The 22,158-nt window shown below is 31.1% G+C and overlaps 2 protein-coding genes across 4 annotated transcripts in view; one reads left to right on the top strand and one right to left on the bottom strand.

Moving 5' to 3' along the window:
* Positions 1 to 2,101, top strand: part of LOC126885744 (leucine-rich melanocyte differentiation-associated protein-like) — a 52,710-nt gene extending 50,609 nt beyond the window's left edge. For all 3 annotated transcript variants that reach the window (XM_050652524.1, XM_050652522.1, XM_050652523.1), the window contains exon 6: positions 1,795 to 2,101. In XM_050652524.1, the coding sequence (XP_050508481.1) occupies positions 1,795 to 2,044 (250 nt within the window). In that variant the 3' untranslated portion in view covers positions 2,045 to 2,101. The remainder of the gene's footprint in view (positions 1 to 1,794) is intronic.
* A 4,351-nt stretch (positions 2,102 to 6,452) lies between these two features.
* LOC126885743 (beta-galactosidase-1-like protein 3) overlaps positions 6,453 to 22,158 on the bottom strand; it is a 34,242-nt gene continuing 18,536 nt past the window's right edge. The window contains exons 4-6 of the mRNA XM_050652521.1: positions 20,281 to 20,462; positions 17,208 to 17,822; positions 6,453 to 6,881 (exon numbers count right to left, since the gene is read on the bottom strand). Coding sequence (XP_050508478.1) covers positions 6,508 to 6,881; positions 17,208 to 17,822; positions 20,281 to 20,462 — 1,171 coding nt within the window. The 3' untranslated portion in view covers positions 6,453 to 6,507. The remainder of the gene's footprint in view (positions 6,882 to 17,207; positions 17,823 to 20,280; positions 20,463 to 22,158) is intronic.

Below are 22,158 nucleotides of genomic sequence, written 5' to 3'. Positions count from 1 at the left end.
TATAGGTTTTAGTTTTGTTTATTACAAAATATTACGACGAGAAGTACATATATTTGGAACATTTAATAACCAATAGACAACCAAATAACCAATGTTAATGTTACAATGTACAATGCAAAAGTACAGTTGCAAATAATGTTTCTATTAAAAAAAAAGTGTTGATTTTGCGTACCAGATACACACTTAAAAAATAACTCAAAATTTACTTATATTTGGATAGAATAGGACGCAGATCTTATCGACAGTTTGATTAGTATAGCACAAGACTTTTGGAGTGTAAATATTTTCCCGCATCTATTTGGATCTGATAATTATTAAAAATAAATGGAATAAAAATTTGATGAAATAAAGTTTCATCCATAAAATATTTTTTATTTCTTTATGTGAGAATGAAATTCATATTTTAAACTAAATATATATTTATATATTATAATAAAACATTCTTTTTTTCTTTTTATAAGTAATTTTTTAGTAGTATCTATGTACTTACATTTTTTAAGAAATATGATATTAATGTAGGTATTTAAATTTGTTCAAACTTTATAATATAATTTGGCATTTGAGATACCTATGTTGTAAAATAAAAATGTATTTCCCTAAATTAAAAATAATATTATGAATGCATGAAAATCTTTACGAGATATTATCTGCAGAGTGCACGTCTGGCACTAGGCAGTAGCCAAACGAGAACAGAACGAGAACGTAGTAAATATCATGGTTGGTGACGTCAGACCCAAGCGCGCGCTTTTAAAGTTGTTTGAAACGGTAATTTCGGGAGCGGAATTATAATCAGCATAGGGATTACGTACACTCGATACGCATCGTATCCGCCATGTTTTCCCGTAAGGCGCTATGGGAAAACATGGCGGATACGATGCGTATCGAGTGTACGTAATCCGGGCCCAGTTGTTGTACGTACACTATTAATTGTTAAGACGTAATATTTTGAATTTATCATTTTTAAACATAAATTAACAATTTTATGCAATAGCTATTTGTATAACAAGGGAGGAAAGTGCTACTTTTTCTCCCGAGAATGAAGTTTACTGCCCTACGCGTAGCGGAGGGCAGTAATCATTCAAGGGAGGAAAAGGCACTTTACTCCCATGTTATACATATGGTTTTTCCTCCTCAAATAACACGTAATTTTTTCATTTTTACTTAACTTATTTATGTAACTAACCAACAAAATTTATTAGAACTAAAACTAACAAGTAGGTACAATATAACTGTCATCTGTCAAATATAATTCAAATTATTATTGTAAACATTGTTAAATCAGAATAACAATTTACTGTTTTTTACCATTCTGCAAAATAGAGAGTGTTTTTAAATAAACGTTAAAATGTATAGATACTTACGTAATAGCAAATAGATATTGTACAGGGCGTCAATAAGTTATATTTCATGAATGAAATATCATGACGTCACTTTTACTTTTCCTCCCTAGGGAGGAAAAGTACAACTTTGCTCCCTACAATTAGGTCCGGAAAAGTATACTTTCGGTAGAGGTAGGTGGAAAAAATATTTTTATGTGCAAGTTCCCTCAGCTTTCTGAAAACCAATACTTCAGTTAAAATATTGCTTACTGCCATACATAAAATGGTAAAACTATTTTATTCAGAATGAGTCGACCAGGGACCTTAAAATATATCTAGAAGTTTGTTAAATCTTTTGCGTGATAGTAAGACATTCTACTGTTTGAGCGGTCATGTCCATTTTAAGATACAGACATATCTAATTCAGACATTCTATATATTTAACAATTAACAATAATTAAATGATTTATTTTAGATTATTTCTCTTGTCCCTTTTCCCAAAGTTAGTCCACCTGGATGACAAGCCCGTCACTGAAGACGAGCGTAAGAAGTCACGTAAGCTCTACCAGAAAGATGTTCTGGAACTTATTGCAACCAAAGCACAGCAAACTATGCCGGATTATATGCGAAGGATGTCACAAAGGATGTCGCAGCAAATGGCAGTAATGTTATCATGTGTTGGAACCTCGAATTCAGAAACCGAAACCAAAAATTTTATTGTTTAATATTACATACTTATTATTTTTTATTCAGTATTTTAATAAAGAACATTTTTGTACAAATATTTTTAATCATGGTGTGTTATATATCAATTGTTTTCTACTTTTGCTTATTTATTGTATCCCATATATTGCATACACATAGGTACAGTAGGGAAAATGAAAGAATACCCATGGACGAACATATTATAAAACACGCTGTATTTTCCTGTCACCGTGTCAGACAAAAAATTGGCCAGCGCAAGTACATGTAATAATTATTGTTACATGTACTTGCACTGGGCAGTTTTCTTTGTGACACGGTGACAGGAAAATACAGCGTGTTTTATATGTTCGTTCATGGGTATTCTTTCATTTTTCCGACTGTATATAGTATTAAGCCGGTTTATAATTTATCTATGTAATAGGCAAGACCTCAGCAGCCGGCGCTCGCGTGCGTGACATATTATAAAGCCCTTTAAATCCATTATATTCAATTATGAAATAAATCTATATTTCGTTATTTTTTACTCGTAATAAAACAATAGACATTGCAAGAACCTAAATTTTATTTTACTGATGTAACTGATTTACTGATGGCCAAAAAAATAAACAAAACAGATTAAATAAATTATTAGAAGAATTGTTTACTAAGCAACAACATTTTTGTTTATTTATTAATATTTTTTGTATTTTGACAAGGGCATCCGATTTGGACGTCGAAACGTTAATAAAATCAAAAATGAATAACCATTTCAATTTCAACCAGAGAAGGTTCCCATTGTTTTCAGTCTGGTAGGATGTAGAGCAACATTATGTTGTTTTATATGCCATTAGAGTGAAAACCTAGTCTATTGTTAATAAAATCATTTTTTTAATAAAATTGTGGCTTATTCCCATTAAAAATAGTTAATTATAAAACAGTAATAGAATAGTTAAATCTAAAAATGGATACCGTAACTCTAACTTGCATTAAATGGGTGTTTTTATAGATTTGACTGCAGCAGATACTTTTGCAGTATCTTAAAGGTCAATTTTATGTCCAAACCAGATACTCGTTTCCTGTGCTATCATAGTAAACCTAAAATAAGTTTTAAATAACTTAAATTTTGAAAATTATCTCTCACCAGAAACAAGATACACAGGACAAGTGAGGATTCTTAATGAAATAGTGATATTTGGTAAAGATGAAGTTAGATTATTTTTAAATATAGACCGGTCTAGTTAGACTCAAAAATAGGAGTGAGGTTACAATGAATACCATCATGCTCAAAATTCGCAGGATTATTCAAAATACCATCATAAATGAAATCTAAAAGTCCTCATAAATCCGACGCGAGCTAAAAAATTTACACGGGGTCAAAGGTCACCAAATATGGTTTATAGCGATTTTCAGCGAAACGGTAAGTTTTATCATAAAATTAGTTCTAACAAAAAATGTAAATTAGATAATTATCTATAAAAATATTTTAATACTTTTTTTCCTAAGAGCCACCGTTTTTGAGATACAACGATTCAAAGAGTTGAAAGAGTTCTATTCGTCATAATATGTATTAGTACACCACGTATATACATCACTGAAGCTGTAATACATGTAAACATAATATTCTATCGGTTAACTTAACTTATATTACACATAATAATATTGTTTCAATTATCATTACGTCGTTTACCTGAAGGATTTCGCCACCCAGGAAGATTACGGTCTAATTTGCATAATAGTAAATAAACTAAATTTGCATAAAGTTTATAGCCATAGAGCAATTCAATTTAACAAATACAACTCTGTTGTAGGTGAAGATGTAAACTTGCTCGTATTACTCACTGCTCGAACTCCAATCGAAAAAACTATCTTTTTTTAAAACCTGGAGGAACTCAACACCAATCGGAAATAATATATTCATCGAAAAGTTTATCTACTTTTGCAAAGTGTCAAAATCATATACTGTTTTTACACGCAATAACTGGCTGATACGACATCGGCATTTTTCAGGAGGGGTAAAACAACTGTTTTTAAAATGTTTGAAAAACAAGATTTACTTGAATGTGCTGAAGTTTTAAAAAAACTAATTCAACTCCACAAGAAGTTATTTCCAACGGAATTAGATTTCTTCTCTCAACGTAGGGAGCGCCTAAAAAACTACGTGTTTAGATAAGTTTCGATATGCATGTTTCTTTAAAAATACTCGAAATAAAAAACAAGTGCAGTATCTTTCTCTAACCTCAGCGGCTGCTCATAAACCTCTTTTTCGGGTGTATTACCAAGTTCAAGTGTGGCTTGGTTATCAGCTACATCCAAAAGACTGGGGATGAAAATTAGTCGACAGTTCATTAGAACCAATTCAAGCTTTACTCCCACCTGCGCCGGAAAAACTCCTGAACACAATTTTTTGCAACTGTAAAAAGGGATGTAATGCTAAATGTGGTTGCAAAAAAGTCGGACTGTTTTGTTAGGTAGCATGCACTAATTGTCAAAACCAGTCGTGCTCCAATGTTGAATCACCAACAATTGAGGATTGATTCATTTGATTCTACCGAAGAGCCATGCAATGTATCATTATTGGGGCAATTTACTTGCACCCAGGATGAACAAGAAGAAGAAGAAGAAAAACTAGAAGGTGAAGAAGAAGAAGAACAAGGACAAGAGGAAGCAGAAGTATTAGAAAATTATGAACCAGTGGGATAAATTTCCTTTTTTTTTTAATTTATACCGCTTTTTATAACTTTTATCATTTTCAACCCTTGCCAATATCAATTATACAATAGCTTCAAATTAAACAGAATCATAACAGATCCGTGGAATAGGCCTACTGGGGAAACCACGTTAAAAAATCGCACCAAGTACACTACCACAAAGGTGGTGTGGAAACGTGTGCGCATATTATGACGATTACAACTTTTTGAATCGTTGTATCTCAAAAACGGTGGCTCTTAGGACAAAAAATATTAAGACATTTTTTATAGATAATTACCCAATCTACATTTTTTAGTAGAACTAATTTTATGATAAAACTTACCGTTTCGCTGAAAATCGTTAAAAACTATATTTGGTGACTTTTGACACCGCGTAAATTTTTTAGCTCGGGTCGGATTTATGAGCACCTTTTAGATTTCATTTATGAAGGTATTTTGAACAATCCTGCCAATTTTCAGCTTGATGGTAATTTTTGTAACCTCGGATGTGTAAGTTGACCGGAGTATATGGTTCAGTCACAGTTTATTGATAAATTCAGTATTCTTTAGCATTATAATGTGGTTCAGTATATACAGGGTGTCCCGAAAAGATTGGTCATAAATTATACCACAGATTCTGGGGTCAAAAATAGGTTGATTGAACCTCACTTACCTATATACAATAGTGCACACAAAAAAAGTTACAGCCCTTTGAAGTTACAAAATGAAAATCGATTTTTTGTCATATTTTGAAAACTCTTCAAGATTTTTTATTGAAAATGGACAAGTGGCATTCTTATGGCAGCAGTATCTTAAAAAAAAATTAAAGTGAAATTTGTGCACCCCATAAAAATTTTATCGGGGTTTTGTTCCCTTAAACCCGCCCAAACTTTTGTGTACGTTCGAATTAAATTAATATTGTATTACCCTTAGTTAAAAACAATATTTTTAAAACTTTTTTGCGTCTTAGTACTTTTTCGATAAGCTAGTGTTTATCGAGATATTTTGAATATTTACGATTATAGAGACCTGTTAATAATCTGAAAATTTATTTATAATTTACATTTTTATGTGTATTTTGAAAAAGAAGCCACATCTCGATAAAAGGTGACTTATCAAAAAAGACTAAGAGACAAAAAAGTTTTAAAAACACGGTGTTTAACTAATGGTACCACAATAATAATTTAATTGGAACGTACACAAACATTTGGGGGGTTTAAAGGAGCAAAACTCACAGAAAATGTTTATGTAAATATATTAAAAAAGAAGCCGCATCTCGATAAAAACTGGCTTATCGAAAAAATAATGAAAGACAAAAAAGTTTTAAAAACGGTGTGTTTAACTAATGGTACCACAATAATGAATTAATTGGGATGTACACAAAAGTTTGGGGGGTTTAAGGGAACAAAACCCCCATAAAATTTTTATGGGGTGGACAAATTTCACTATAATTTTGTTTTAAGATGTATCTGACATTAGAATCATACATGTCCGTTTTCAATAAAAAATCTCTAATAGTTTTCGATTTATTGAAAGAAATCGATTTTCATTTTGTAATTTCAAAGGGCTGTAACTTTTTTTATGAGCACATTTGTACTAAGGTAAGTTAGGTTCAATCGAACTATTTTTGACCCCAGAATGTGCGGTATAATTTATGACCAATCTTTTCGGGAAAAGATATATACTATCGGGGTATATTCGTAGAAGTAACAAAAATTTATGACAGATATTGTTATAGGAAAATAAATGTCATGGCAGAAAATTTAAATATGTACTATTTATTTATTAAAAAACACTTGGAAAAATAATAAATGGTATCAATGTGTTACATAAATGGGATCAGCTACAAAGTTTATTTCGCCACTGGCTCTGAAATGTTCAAAAATGATGATTTTATTTTCTCCAGAGTGTAAAAATGGCGCCGGTAAATATATAGCTTGTTGAGGTCCCAATTTGAAATATTTTCCTACCGGAAAACCGTTTACTATCACTAAACCTTTTGTCCAGTTGCTCATGTCTATGTAAGTGTCTCTGATATCCGAGTCCAGGATTAATGAAGCAAGATATAAGGCCGGACCAGAACTGGAGGTTGGTGTCTGCCAAGAGGTTAATGCATTGTTCCATGCTTTCTTGAACTCCAAGGGCACGATCTTCCAGTCGAAAAGCTGTTGGTCATTTAGATATACATTGTCTAAAAAAGAAAATCAATAACAATGTATAGGTTTGTTATCGTTTAAATTAAGAAAAATAATAATGTAATCAAATTATTATCAACTCTTAATATCAACCCTGTAGAAGGAATGACGCACTAAAACTACCTCGGCACCATAATAAATGACGAATGGACCAACAACCAAGAGATATGAGTGCGCATCGGAAAAGCTAGATCCACCTTCAACCGTATGGGGGCCTTTTTCAAGAGATACAACCTTTCTCTTGGTATAAAAGAAAGAACGCTATCCTACGTCTTCTCTGTCCTTTTTTATGGTGCTGAATCGTGGACCTTGAACGAAGATATGTGCACAAAATTGGAAGCATTTGACATGTGGTTATATTGGAGAATTCTTAAAATCCCATTGATTGGCCTGGTCATAATAGTCCAGTCGGGTTAGACGAATAACAGGCCTAACCTTGCATTAGGAGCTGCCCCAAATTTTATTTTTCTAATCTTTAGGGAGGGTCAATATTAGTAAAAATTTAAAATCTCGACTGAATTCCACCGTTGCGTTAGCCGCTATCTTGATTTTAAACGAGAACCGTTTTTGCTCAATATCTCCGCCATTTTCAATTTTTTAACAAAAAGTGTAAAAACTGAAATTGTTGAAAATGCGATTTTCTATAATTTCATTTATTGTAATTTTTTTCGTGCGGTCGATATTTTCCGAGTTATGAGGGGAAAATAGTGAGAGTTGGAGCATAATTATTGAATTATTGAATTAACTCGTTTATTATTAGTTTTACAACAAATATGTACCTATACAAAAATGAAGAGAATTAAATTCTACACAATTTTGGTCTCTTTAATTTTTTTGCTACAATTAATATTTAAGGTAGTACGTATGCGGTAATGGCGCGAGCGTAAGACCAGATTGATTTTATAGCAATTGTTTTTGTTCAATATCTACGCCATTTTCAACTAAAATTGTTCAAAATATAATTTCCTACAATTTCTTTTTAACAATTTTTTTCATGCGGTTGATATTTTCCGAGTTACATGGGAAAATAGTAAAAAGTGGTGGGGGGAGCATAATTTTTGAATTGAATTTTGTTTCCGAGCTGCCCCAAATTTTATAATTCTATCCTTTAGGAGAGATCAATAGTAGTGTAAATTTAAAATCTCGACTGAATTCCGCGGTTGCATTAGCCGCCATATTGATTTTAAATGAGAACTGTTGTTGCTTAATATCTCCGCCATTTTCAACTTTTCGACATAAATGGTGGGAAAGAAAATTGTTGGAAATGCAATTTCCTATAATTTATTTTCCACAATTTTTTTATACGATCAATATTCTCCGAGTTAAGGGGAAAATAATGGAAGCGGAGGGGAAGCATAATTATTGAATTGTCTCATTTATAATTAACTTTACGACATAATTGTACATAAACAAAAATAAAGAGAATTATATTTTATACAATTTTTGAAACTTCCAATGAAACATCAACCAAACTAAATATATAAGAGACATAAAAAGACATTATATGCATTAAGTTCCTTTAATTTAATAACTAGCAGGTTTTATTGGTTGAATTTGTCTGTCTATATTTTAAGTTTTATGTCAGCTAATATATCGTTATGTTTCATCAATTTTTTTTTAATTTTGGACCCTGTTGGGGGGAATTTTCCCATTTCCCCCCCTTGTAGACCCGCCACTGGTTCTCTCAAAAAATTGTAGTAAATCGTAATTGCAACAATTTCAGTTCTTACACTTTTTGTCGAAAAGTTGAAAATAGCGGAGATACTGAACAAAAACAATTGCTACAAAATCAATCAGGTCTTACGCTCGCACCTTTACCACATACGTACTACCTTAAATATTGATTTTATCAAAAAAATGTACGGCATCAAAATTGTACAAAATTTAATTATCTTCATTTTTGTAAAGGTATATATTTGTTGTAAAACTAATAATAAACGAGATAATTTAATAATTTCAATAATTATGCTACAACTGTCACTATTTTCCCCTCATAACTCGGAAAATATCGACCGCACGAAAAAAATTATAATATATGAAATTATAGAAAATAGTATTTTCAACAATTTCAGTTTCTACACTTTTTGTCAAAAAATTGAAAATGGCTGAGATATTGAGCAAAAACGGTTCTCGTTTAAAATCAAGATGGCGGCTAACGCAACTGCGGAATTCAGTCAAGATTTTAAATTTATACTAATATTGACCCTCCCTAAAGATTAGAAAAATAAAATTTGGGGCAGCTCCTAATGCAAGGTCAAATGCTATCCCGACTGGGCTATATCTTAGAACAATAAAGAAGAACTGAGAGGTACTAACCACCATCACATCTCGAAAGTTCAAATAGTTTGGACACATTATGCGAAATGAATCCATATACAGGGTGAGTCATGAGGAACTGTACATACTCCTACCTGCTACCTCGTATAGAGGCTCCTATGGGGAATAACAAATGACCATTAAAAAGTGTCTGCTCCCATTGTTTAATAATATACAGGGAAAATTTCGCATTTTGACAGAAATTTGTATTCCTCATAATTTTTGAACGGTCAGATCGATGTGTCTCTTATTTTGGTCAATCGTTACACTATTACCACATAATCAACTGATTTATTCAAACTAGAAAAAAATCAGGTCCGGCTTTAAAAAATTAGCTCGTTTGAATCTTAGAAAAAATTTAACCCTGTATACGCTTTTTGAAAACTCTAATATGAATTTTACAAATTAGACAAATAGGCAATTAAAATGGCATATTTATTTTTCCCCACAAGATTCCTTAAATGTTTATAAAAAAAATCAAATTTGACTATAAATTAAAAGTTTGGTAAAGTGAACCATAGATTTAAAAAATTAACTTTTATTACAAAAATTAATTTTTTTAAACAAATATTTAATTTATGTTACCACCCAATCAACTGATTTATTCAAACTAGAAAAAAAAACAGGTCCGGCTTTAAAAAATTAGTTCGTTTGGTTCTTAGAAAAAATGTATACGCTTTTTGAAAACTCTAATATGAATTTTACAAATTAGACAAATAGGCAATTAAAATGGCATTTCCCCACACGATTACTTAATTTTTTATTAAAAATCAAATTTGTCAAAATCGGAATTTTAACCTAAAAATGAAAAAAAAAATTAAATCATGGTATAACTCGCTACAACTCTGTTCCATTTTAATATTTTTTTTTCTGAAATTTTTACAGTACATATATCTTGCCATTGTGAAGACTATGAAAATTGTTGTAGAGTTTCAGTCTTCTTCTCGTAAAAGTTATGAATTTTTAAAAATAGAAGGTGCAGATTCGTGAATTGCAAAGTTAAATCGCAAAAATTAAATGAAAAAATTTAAAATTTATCTATTTAATCACGTCTATGTTAAACTATTAGGGCAGTCAATGAGAGCAAGAACAGGTTATTACCTCCGAATTCTATCCTACTGCATGGATTTTAATGAAATTTTAGGAATAGCCTGAAAATATCTCCTTATTCAAAGTCTACCCTATACCGATGTGTGCTTTTGTCTTGGGGACGGTTCCCACCCCTTCTCGGGGGTGGAAAATTTTTTGGTTAAACAACTACGGAAGTTGCTAGAGAACCCAATTCTAATCAAAAACTGTTCTATAATTTTTTTTTCGAAAACTCAATACTTTTTGAGTTATTCGTGGTTGAAAATTGGCCATTTTCATTGAAATATAACACCTTTTCAAACGATTTTTTGCGAATACCTTAAAAACAATGCATCTAACTAAAAAAATTATATAAAACATTTTTGTAGCTCATAAAAAACAAAGAGATTCGTTCCTTCTTCAATCTTCTATTGTTTGTTTTTTAACCAAGAGGAGTGATTCAAATTTACCGCGCCGTAATGCTTGTTTCTAATTGGTCCAACCACAGGCAAGTTTACTCCACTGTTATTAAATTTTGACACTAATGACATTTATGAAATTTTGGCACTTCTGTCATTTTATAGGTTAATTAAGTATATCGGCGATTTTTTGTGTTTTCTGCATTATTCCTTTAATTTTTAGATTTTTAGTCTACTTTTATATAAAAACAGTTGTTTTTAGAACTCTTTAGCAATGTGTTAGTATAATATAATATGTAGGGATTATCATCGAAAGATGATATGATCAACGAAAAAAAAAGATCAATTTGGTGACTTTTCTAGTAACTTTCCTGGGTGTGAATCTGTCCTTTTAGTTTACTCCTCTTGGTTAAAAAATCAACTATAGTTATAACACAAAAAGAGATATGGTAGGTAAAAAGAGTTTGTTTTTTTGGTGCATGCTCAAAGCAGTGTATTCAACTTGAAATAACAGAGAAACGGTCGATTTTATGTATACAATGCTACCAATACCTTTTATTCTGCTTGAAAAGTCTTTTCAAATAAGCAATATTAAATGTCGATTACATTCAAACTAAGCGAGATATACTGCAAAAAATTGATGACTAACGAATTTTAAGAAAAAAATTGAGAAGAATATTTAACCCCTCACCCACAATAATTTAAATGCATCGTTTTCCTTCTACAATACATTTTACTACAGTGTCACTTTTATGTTCAAAAAGTTGAGCGGGTTTAAAATGAATGGTTTTTGAAAAAAAAATAAGATCAAATTATAGGTAGAGCGCATATTTAAATTCTCTTAAAAATCTTCTTTTTCTCCATGTAACTTGAAAATGATAAGAGATACTGTTATAAAAAATAAAATCAAAATGTTTATTTAGAAGAAACCTTCATTTTTGTATGGTATCTTTTTTTGGCATCTCTTATCATTTTCGAGTTACATGGAGGAAAAGGAAGAATTTTAAGAAAATTTAAAAATGCGCTCAATAATTTGATCTTATTTTTTTCAAAAACCATTCATTTTAAACCCGCCCAACAGTTTGAATGTAATCGACATTTAATATTGCTTATTTCAAAGGTCTTTTCAAGCACAACAAAAGTTATTGGTAGCATTATACACCTAAAATCGACCGTTTCTCTGTTATTTCAAGTTAAATACACTGATTTGAGCATGCACCAAGAAAACAAGTTTTTTTCACTTACCATATCTCTTTTTGTGTTATAACTAGGAGATTCATAAAGGAATGAATCTCTTTGTTATTTTATAAGCTACAAAAATATTTTATATAATTTTTTTAGTTAGATGCATGGTTTTTAAGGTATTCGCAAAAAACCGTTTGAAAAGGTGTTATGTTTTAATGAAAATGGCCAATTTTCAACCAAAATAACTCAACAAGTATTGAGTTTTCGAAAAAAAATTATAGAACAGTTTTTGCTTAGTATTAGGTTCTCTAGCAACTTCCGTAGTTATTTAAGCAAGAAATTTTCCACCCCCGAGAAGGGGTGGGAACCGCCCCCAAGGCAAAAGCACACATCGGCATAGGATAGACTTTGTTTCTTGGGCTATTCCCTACTTACTATGAAAATATCACGTAAATCGATATAGTAGAATAGAATTCGGAGCCACATACCCTCATTGACGGCCCTATATAGAGTCCAAAGAGAAGTGTTATGGGGAGTTTTAGATCTAGACGTGTTATAGAAAAAAAAAATGGTGAAACTTTTAATTTTAAGAAAAACGTTGTTTAATTTTTTTATTTTTATGGTAAAATTGCGATTTCGACAAATTTTATTTTTTAATAAAAAATTAAGTAATCGTGTGGGGAAAAAATAAATATTATGCCAATTTAATTGCCTATTTATCTAATTTGTAAAATTCTAATTAGAGTTTTCAAAAAGCGTATACAGGGTGAAATTTTTTCTAAGACCCAAACGAACTATTATTTTAAAGCCGGACCTGATTTTTTTCTAGTTAGAATAAATCAGTTGATTGGGTGGTAACATAAATTAAATATTTGTTTAAAAAAAATAAATTTTTGTAATAAAAGTTAATTTTTTTAAATCTATGGTTCACTTTACCAAACTTTTAATTTATAGTCAAATTTGATTTTTTTATAAAAATTTAAGGAATCGTGTGGGGAAAAAATAAATATGCCATTTTAATTGCCTATTTGTCTAATTTGTAAAATTCATATTAGAGTTTTCAAAAAGCGTATACAGGGTGAAATTTTTTTTAAGACCCAAACGAACTAATTTTTTAAAGCCGGACCTGACTTTTTTTAGTTTTAATAAATCAGTTGATTGGGTGGTAATAGTGTAACGATTGACCAGAATAAGAGACACATCGATCTGACCGTTCAAAAATTATGACGAATACAAATTTCTGTCAAAATTCGAAACTCGCCCTGTATATTATTAAACAATCGGAGCAGATACTTTTTAATGGTCATTTGTTATTCCCCAGAGGGGCCTTTATACGAGGTAGGATATGTACAGTTCCTCATGACTCACCGTGTATGATTTCCCACAAGTAAGCAAAAATATTTGGAAAACGAGGTCCAGGAAGAAGAAGAACATCCAGGTTAAAGAACCTCAGAACCCGGTTCAATACAATATCTGTGTAGCTTTTTACGCTGCTGCAGATAAAATAAAGATTGTCATGATGATAGGCACATCAAGAAGAAGAATAATCAAATTATAGTTGCTTATAAATTTTAAAAGCCGGAGATTTAGAACACAACCAGAAAGCAGTTTCTTTAACCGAAAAGTCTTAGATTTAAAATATTGTTTATTATTTTTAATTCAGATATTTAATTATCGTAAACTTTGTATCTGGGGCTTTTCGTCTTCCTCGTTTTACGAGAGATGTCGCTGATTTGCGTCTCAAAAATGGAATTATTACATTCGCGGTAATTTCTCTTGAGGCCATGGGTACATAAGTCGCAAATATTTTACGACTATCCCTACTTTCTCTATCTTTACACGGCAAATTACGTGTAGTAAAATTCACACTATTATGGATATGTAAACATTACTAGAATGTCATTCTACTTGAAAATGTCATCATTAAGTTAAGGAGATGGCTTTTGAATGTTCTTGGATAACTGTTGTTTGTAAACTTGAAAATTATTAATTTAGTTAATAAATACACAATAAATAACTTTTATTAAGTTCACGTCTTAAATCAATTATTTATCAAATACACTATACAGGGTGATTGATTAGTAGGGTAAAGCTCAATTGCTCCGCTATAGTAATATATAGCAATAAAAGTTAATAACAAAAATTTTAGCCACCTTTGAGCTTCATATTACAAAATTAGTTAGAATGTTACAGGGTGTTCGATAACACAGTGGCAGACCAAACATATGTTTTTTTTAAATGGAACACCCTACATTTTATAAATCCTGTTAACTTCTCCATCACAAAAATATAAAGGTTTGTTATGTTATACAGGGTATTTACAAAGTTATAACCAATTTTATATGAAAATCGTAACAAGTTCAACTCCCTGTATAAATAAAAATAAGCAAAACAACAATTGTTTAATTATGCCGTATTTTTTAACCTATTGTCAAAATTTTCAAGAATGGTCGATATTGCTAATTTTCTTTATATCAAATACAGGGTGAGTCAAAACGCAAGTACATTATTTTCTCAGTAATTTTAAATGGAACACCCTGTATTTTATATCACTATTGAAAAGTACCATTACCGTAATTTAATTTTTAGATAACATTCCCTATGTCTAAATTTATTAGTTTTCGAGATATTTTCATTTTTCAATGGACCAGTAGCGTGGCCACCCAAATAACCAGAATTTAATAAACTGGACTGATTTTTTTGGGGTTACGTTAATAATGAAGTTTATAAAATATCTCCAACAACAAGGGATGAGATGAAAAATAGAATACAAAGTGTATCTCGATGTGTTAATTTACAAATGCTCCGTAGAGTAAGGAGCTCATTCAATGATCGTTTTTAGGCGTACATAAATGTGTTATGAGATAATTTTGAACACCTTATGTAATTAAATATTAAAAATATTTTATTAAAAGTAGCTTCTAATTTTTTCAAACATGTTTTTTTGAAAACTGTATTACTGATAAATTATGTTTCGTTCTTTATTTGTTATATTGTTACCTTTACATACAAAAGTAGTGTTCAATTATCTTCACAAAATATTGTATTTTGTGTTTGTGTGTTTTTGGTAGAATTTATTACTAATTTTCTTTGTTTATTTGTTGCATTTACATAAAGAGATAGTTTTTAATTGTTTCAAAAATGTTGCATATAATGGTTGTGTTTTTGTTTGTAAAATGTAGGTATTACTAATAAATTATTTTTATTTCTTTATTTGCTACAGTCAGGGCCGGCGATAACGGGCCCGCAAGGGATGCACTGCAGGCGGGCGCCCCTGTTTGGGGGGCGCCAAAATGAGCTTTTTTTCTCCGGTGCTATACAAAATACTTATTTAAAAGATACCGAAGGGCGCCTATGCCTCTTTTCAGGCGGGCGCCTTATACCCTAGCGCCGGTACTGGCTACAGTGTTACATTGATTACCGGATTGATAATCGGTAAATTTCAATTGTCAATTCAGTCATGGCTTACTTAAAATTTAGATAAATTTAAACACCTCTCTGAAAAATGAAAATATCTCGAAAACTAATAAATTTGGGCATAGGGAATGTTATATAAAAATTAAAGTACGTTATTGTTACTTTTCAATAATGATATAAAATACAGGGTGTTTCATTTAACATTACTGAGAAAATAATGTACTTGCGTTTTGACTCACCCTGTATTTAATATAAAGAAAACTAGCAATACCGACCATTCTTGAAAATTTTGACAATAGTTTAAAAAATATGGCATAATTAAACCATTGTTGTTTTGCTTATTTTTATTTATACAGGGAGTTGAACTTGTTACGATTTTCATATAAAATTGGTTATAACTTTGTAAATACCCTGTATAACATTACAAACCTTTATATTTTTGTGGTGGAGAAGTTAACAGGATTTTGAATATAAAATAAAATATCGGGTGTTCCATTAAAAAAAACGTAAATTAGGTCTGCCACTGTGTTATCGAATACCCTGTAACATTTTAACTAATTTTGTAATGTGAAGCTCAAAGGTGGCTAAAATTTTTGTTATTAACTTTTATTGTTATCTATTACTATAGCGGAGCTATTGAGCTTTACCCTACTAATCAATCACCCTGTATATCAATATTATTTAATGAACAACTCAAAATATTCCCGATCCCATGCCAAATACTTAAAATGGTCACTGATTGTCACTGTCTAACTGACAATATATGCTGACAATATTCTATTCGACTAAGTGCCTTGTAAGACAAAGATAGATTTGGAAAATATTACGACCGACATTGTGTTCATTTTTTTCGAATCCTGAAAAAACAATAAATATTTTTGAAAAATTTAAACGCTGAATGATAGACTAAATTACTACCGAGGGCCGAAAGTCCCTTAGAATAAATAAAAAGTTTATTTTGAATGAGATATTTAAAATTAAAAATCACACTAAATTTTCTCTTAGTTTTTCACCCCTGTAACTTATTAAAATAAACAATATAGAAGTTCTCAGGGACTTTCGGCTGCGTTTAAATTTTTCAAACATACCTATTAGTTTTCTTAGGATTCAAAAAAAAACGAATCCCCATTTGAATAGGATTGCAGCCGAAAGTACGTACCCATCCTCTTAAATAAGGCAGTCTGTTGGTATTTGGTTCAGAGTTGTGACTACATGGCTCCATTGATAACGCCTAGGAGGCAGAAATAGCTATCTGGAGATGGTGGTCCAACTCTGAATCAAATAAAATCAAAAGCTGGCTTTCCCCCTCCCCCTTTCCCCCCAAATTATATTTGTTTCTTTCTTTATGTTTAAATGTAGGGGAGGCTGTCCTAAAACGGCATACTATTTTTTGAAAGTGTCATACTTTTAACACAAGTCAACTTAAAGAAAAAGTAGAAACTGCGTCAGATGTGATATTTATTTGATATTCACCCTGTAGGTACAAAGTGGCTTTCCTCTTTTCCCTCTTCCTTGTGGTGTCCACGTCAAAATCTGCTTAGGGATCCTGTCGTTATTTAGCATTCTCTATACATGGCCGAGTTGTTTTTTTATGTCATCAATTATTACATACGTGACTCAAATCATTTCTCATATTCTCTCATTTGGTATCCGATCTCTTCTTGATTTAACTGCTGCTCTTTTCCAGAAGATCATTTCTGTTCCTAGTAACATTTTATCTATTCTTTGTTTCATTTGCCAAACTTCACTTCCATATGTGCTTACATTTCTAAGTATGGTATTGTATATGAGCTGTTTGTTCGCTTTAGATATTGTTTGGTCCCACAGTTCAAGAATGGAATGCAGACAAAATGACCATTCTAAAGGGATTTAAGAAATACGAAATATTTTAAAGTATTATGAAATACCTAAACTTACCTTGCCATAATCCTTTAAACGTTTGGTTATACTGATAGATAGTACCACCATGCATTCTACCCCACTCTTCTACGACGATATCTATAGTAGCATTTTTAACAGGTTCTGTGTTTAGTACCAATGTGGAATCTTTCAATCTCCAAAATCCAAATCCATCCAAATCTGCTCTGGATTTAAATTCAGGAGAAACCAAAACACCATTGACCAGAACCATGACGGTATCACAAACATGTCCTTCGATTTTAAGAACTGTGTTTGCCTCCAAGTCAATATTCTCCTTTCGATAAACGATGTATCCATAGCTCTGCCCAGATCCGTTATTAATATCCAACATTTCCATCGCAATAACATTTTTACTGTTTAGAACCACTGGTGGTTGATCAGTGAGAACGTTACGTAGAGGAAGTTGTTGTGTGATATTAATAGGGGGATACGCAATATTTGGCTTCAGCTCTGGCATAGAGGGAAGTTTAGTTTTGATTGGATTATACTTGGCAAGTAGATCTTTAATGTCGTAGTACTTTTGGGTGTATCGGCCAGATTCGTCCAGTGGTGAGTCGTAATCATAGCTCGTAGTAATTGGAAGAAAAGCGGAATTGTCAAGCAGTTCATTATCTAAAAAAATAACATGTATTTTATGTTATTAACAGTGGCGTAGCTGAAGATTGAGGGGCCCTCTTGCGGCAATTTTTGTGGGCCCCTTATTTTAAACATAACGACAACTAATAACAGTATAATAAAATATGTGTGTATGACAATTTTTCAATTCTTTAATAAGTTGTCATCAGTTAATGTTAATAGATTTTTTGGGAATAGACATGAAAACCCGTTGTACAAATTGTACATGTCTCTTAATCCGACAAACCTACTAGTAAGTTGTTGCAATATTATATCTAAATTTTCGTTGAAAACATTAACTTCAAAGCTGTTTTTTCTTCAAGCTATTTTTCGTGGCAGCTGAGCTCATCGTAAATTTTTTTATACGTTTTATTCGTTCACTTTTAAATTCCGATATAATACCCCACTATTCTGTTATTCCTGCTGCTTCTACTAAAGTTTCGGAAAACGAATTTCTCATTTCTCGAAGATTATCACGAGATTTTTCAAAAAGTTGAAAGGCGACCGTTAACGCTGCCGTTTCAGATTGCAAAAATTTTGATGTTGGATTAATAAAGTTAATTATTTTAGATTGAATAGTTATGTTAACGGCAAATTCAAAATTATTCATATGCTCTAATAATGTATTATTAATAAAGCATTATGTAAAGATTTCATTACTTGTCGGAAAGCTCGACGCAAAGCCATAACAGCATCATGTCTGGATGACCACCGGGTTTCACATAACCTTTTAAAAGTGTTGACAAGCTCGATGAGTCTAAAGTCGTAATAATACATATTAGATCCCATCTTTTAATACTTGCCCTAAAAAATCATATAATCTCTTAATTATATCGTAAGAAAAACCAACTCCTGTACACCAGCAACGGCATCATTCAACACTAGGTTCAGATAATGGGATGCACAATGAAAATGGGAAGATGTTTTTTCAATGTCAGTTATGCGCCTTTGTACGCCTGAGTATACATCACTCATAACGCTTGACCCATCATAACCCTTTCCTCTGCTGTTGTGTACGGAAAGGTGCTTTGATTGTATAAATTTTAAAATTTCATTTACAAGACCTTCAGCGCTTTGGTCTTATATGCGAATTAATCCCAAAAAACTTTCAACAACTTCTGCTTTGAAAGGTAAATTATTTTCATATATTTTCATTGAAAATTATTTTCATCAATTATTTTGCATACCGAAAAATAAACTAAGCATGTTTTGAAATATCTTGAGTGGTACTAAAAATTATTGAATAAAAACAACTTTTTTTTATTAAATTAATCAATTTATTTTCAGTTTCTTGAGCCAGCAAATTTATAACTTCCTTTTGTACTTGGGGGCTCAAGCAATTTGTTTTTAAGTTATTGCTTCTATTGATTAATTTAGCTAAAAGAGGATCATATTTAGCTAGTAAAAGAAATACCGACAAAAAATTACCTTTTTGGAATTCCTTTTCATCTAAACTACCAACATGTGCACGAAATACTAAATTGCACCCGGAAAGAGTAAGAGTTACGTCAATTACCCATTTCATTACTATCTTCCAAATTCCCTATTTTGATGCTTATCAGGAAAATAATTATGTTTTGGTCCCCAATTTAAAGAAAGTAAGTATTAAGCTTGAAGGCTTTAAGGGGCCCTCGTAACGGCCCTGCGGGCCTGTCAGCTACGCCACTGGTTATTAACAGAATATTTATATGCAAAAGTAAGACTGGGTTTTAAAATTGTATAAAGAATTTAAAAATATAAAAAACAACACCAGGAAAAGTTATTTAGAATACCATAAAATAAAAAACTTAAAGTGGTTCGCACCAAAATAAATTTTGATGATCATTTTACGCCCTAGGAAAACCAAAAAGGGGCTAACAAAAGAAGAAATATGTATGTCTTCGTAAAGTAAACCATTACTTCACCCAAATAATTTATATTTACTTAATAAAATATCATTATCACCATGGCATATACACTCTTTGAGCTCTTCCAATTTTTTTTATAATTGGTTTTCTGACTTGACGTCTTCTACAGTATTCCTGTTTTTGCTTATGTCTATGTATTCTCTAACTCCCACCTTCTTAAGATCCAGAGTTATCCGTTCTCGGTTCGTCCATCTCGTTTTCGGTCTTCCTCGTGATCTGCCTGATCCTGGTCTCCCATTTGGTGGTTTCCTTGATAACTGCTTCTGGGCTTCTCCTTTCTAATATGTCACATCCATCTGAGTATCTGCGCTTTGATAAATTTGAAGACGTCTTCTCCTTTAAAAGTTCTCTTACGTCGTAGTTTATCAGTTTTATATATATTAATTATTACCTAAGTTTAGTGGTTTGTCTATCCTCCGAATGATTTTTCTCTCTAGGATCCCGAATCTTTCTTCATTTTTGTGTATAAGGCACACTACTTCATCACCATATTTATCTGATTACATTAATATATTTATTATAAAAAAATAATCTTTTACAATACTTACTTAAATGAGCTCCATTTCCAAAAGCAAAGTTACTTCCTCCATGAAACATGTATATATTTACCGAAGCTGGATACTTTAAGATTCGTTCATAAAGATCTCTCATCTCTTTTGGGTCTCTCGTTTGATGGTTATCTGTCCAGTGGTCGAACCAGCCTATCCAAAATTCCATTACCATTAGAGGTCTTAAAAATGATGTGTGTATTATGAAGTAAATGTCCAAACAATATTAGAACTGAATCTCTTTGTTAAATGAATACTATACTCTGGGCTAATAAGCAAAATTCATGGAAAAGTCATTTACCAGCAATTTTATTGCTGGAATCGAATTATAAGATCCTATATATTAATAATATAGGTATGCAAAGTCCGCAGATAGTGTGCTACTTTTTTTTATAAACAAAATGGCGCCGACAAATCGTATTTTTTTCAATTATTGCTCTATAACTCCGAAGATTTTAACTTTACAACAAAAACACCCAAATAAAAATTCAACGCAATTAAATTCTGCATAGAGATGTGTTTCTCTCGATTTGCACCGACGAAAATTTTCCTCGGAAAATTCGGGGTTTCCCAACAAAATCTCTAATTTTCTAATACAGTTTTAGGTAAGTAATTATTAATCAATAATTAAATAACTTAGTGACATCAAAGATTTCTTGGTATAGATTGTAATTCTAGAAGCCGGTGAAAATTAAACGAATATTTTAGCAACAATTCATTTGGTAATTAACAATTTATGATCGCAATAATAACCAAAATAATCATGATACATTGATCAAATTTATAAAGATTATAAAGATGAGATGCTTATTTAATATTTTATCGACAAAATATACATTTTTCGTTTTTTGCATAATCTTTAAATTAAAAAAAAAATAGTTATAATACGCTGGTGTAATTAGTAAAGTACAAAGAAAGGTTATTTCTCAGCAATTTTATTGCTGGAATCGAATATTATGATCCTATATATTAATAATATAGGTATGCAAAGTCCGCAGATAGTGTGCCACTTTTTTTATTAACAAAATGGCTCCCCCAAATCGTGTTTTATTCAATTATTGGTCTATAACTCCGAAGATTTTAACTTTACACCAAAAACACTCAAATAAAAATTCACCCCAATTTAATTCTACATAGAGGCATGTTTTTCCTGATTTGCTTCGACGAAAATTTTTCTCAGAAAATGTGGGTTTTTCCAACTTAATCTCGAATTTTCAAATAAATTTTTTGGGCAAGTAATTATTTATCAATAATTAAATAACTTGGTGAAATAAAAGCGTTCTTGGTATAGATTATAACTGCAGAAGCCGGTGAAAATTAAACGAATATTTTAGCAACAATCCAATTGTTAATTAACAATTTACAGTCGCAATAACAACCAAAATAATCATGAGACATTGATCAAACTTAGAAAGATTATAAAGATGTGATGCCTATTTAATATTTTGTCGACAAAATATAAATTTTTCATTTTTTTGCATACTCTTTAAATGTTTAAAAAAATAGTTATAAACAAATTAACGTGTCTCAGAAATTGCTTATTATATTATAATTATAAAAAATACTTAAAATGCGTATTTCAAAGGTCTTGAAAATGAATGCTTTAACATTTTTTCCCAACCATTTGCAAAAAAGTTATGAAACAGAAAATAAACATACGATTACTCCGTTGTTTATAATTTGTTTTAATTGTTTCAAAGCTTAAAAGTGAGGTTATGGTACAAACTAATTACTGTCAAAAAATATCAAATATTAGTTCAATGGTTATATTTTAATCAAAGATTAAAAATGTTTTTTTTTTGTAATTTTACGCTTGATACAGATCCGGAGATGTTCACTCGAAGCGACTGACACACTTTAAACTCGCGTGAGTTGTGT

This window comes from Diabrotica virgifera, chromosome 5 (genome assembly GCF_917563875.1).
Source record: "Diabrotica virgifera virgifera chromosome 5, PGI_DIABVI_V3a".
Lineage (NCBI taxonomy): Eukaryota > Metazoa > Arthropoda > Insecta > Coleoptera > Chrysomelidae > Diabrotica > Diabrotica virgifera.
The sequence above is the reverse complement of the archived record's forward strand: the minus strand, read 5'-3'. Positions and strand labels throughout refer to the sequence as shown.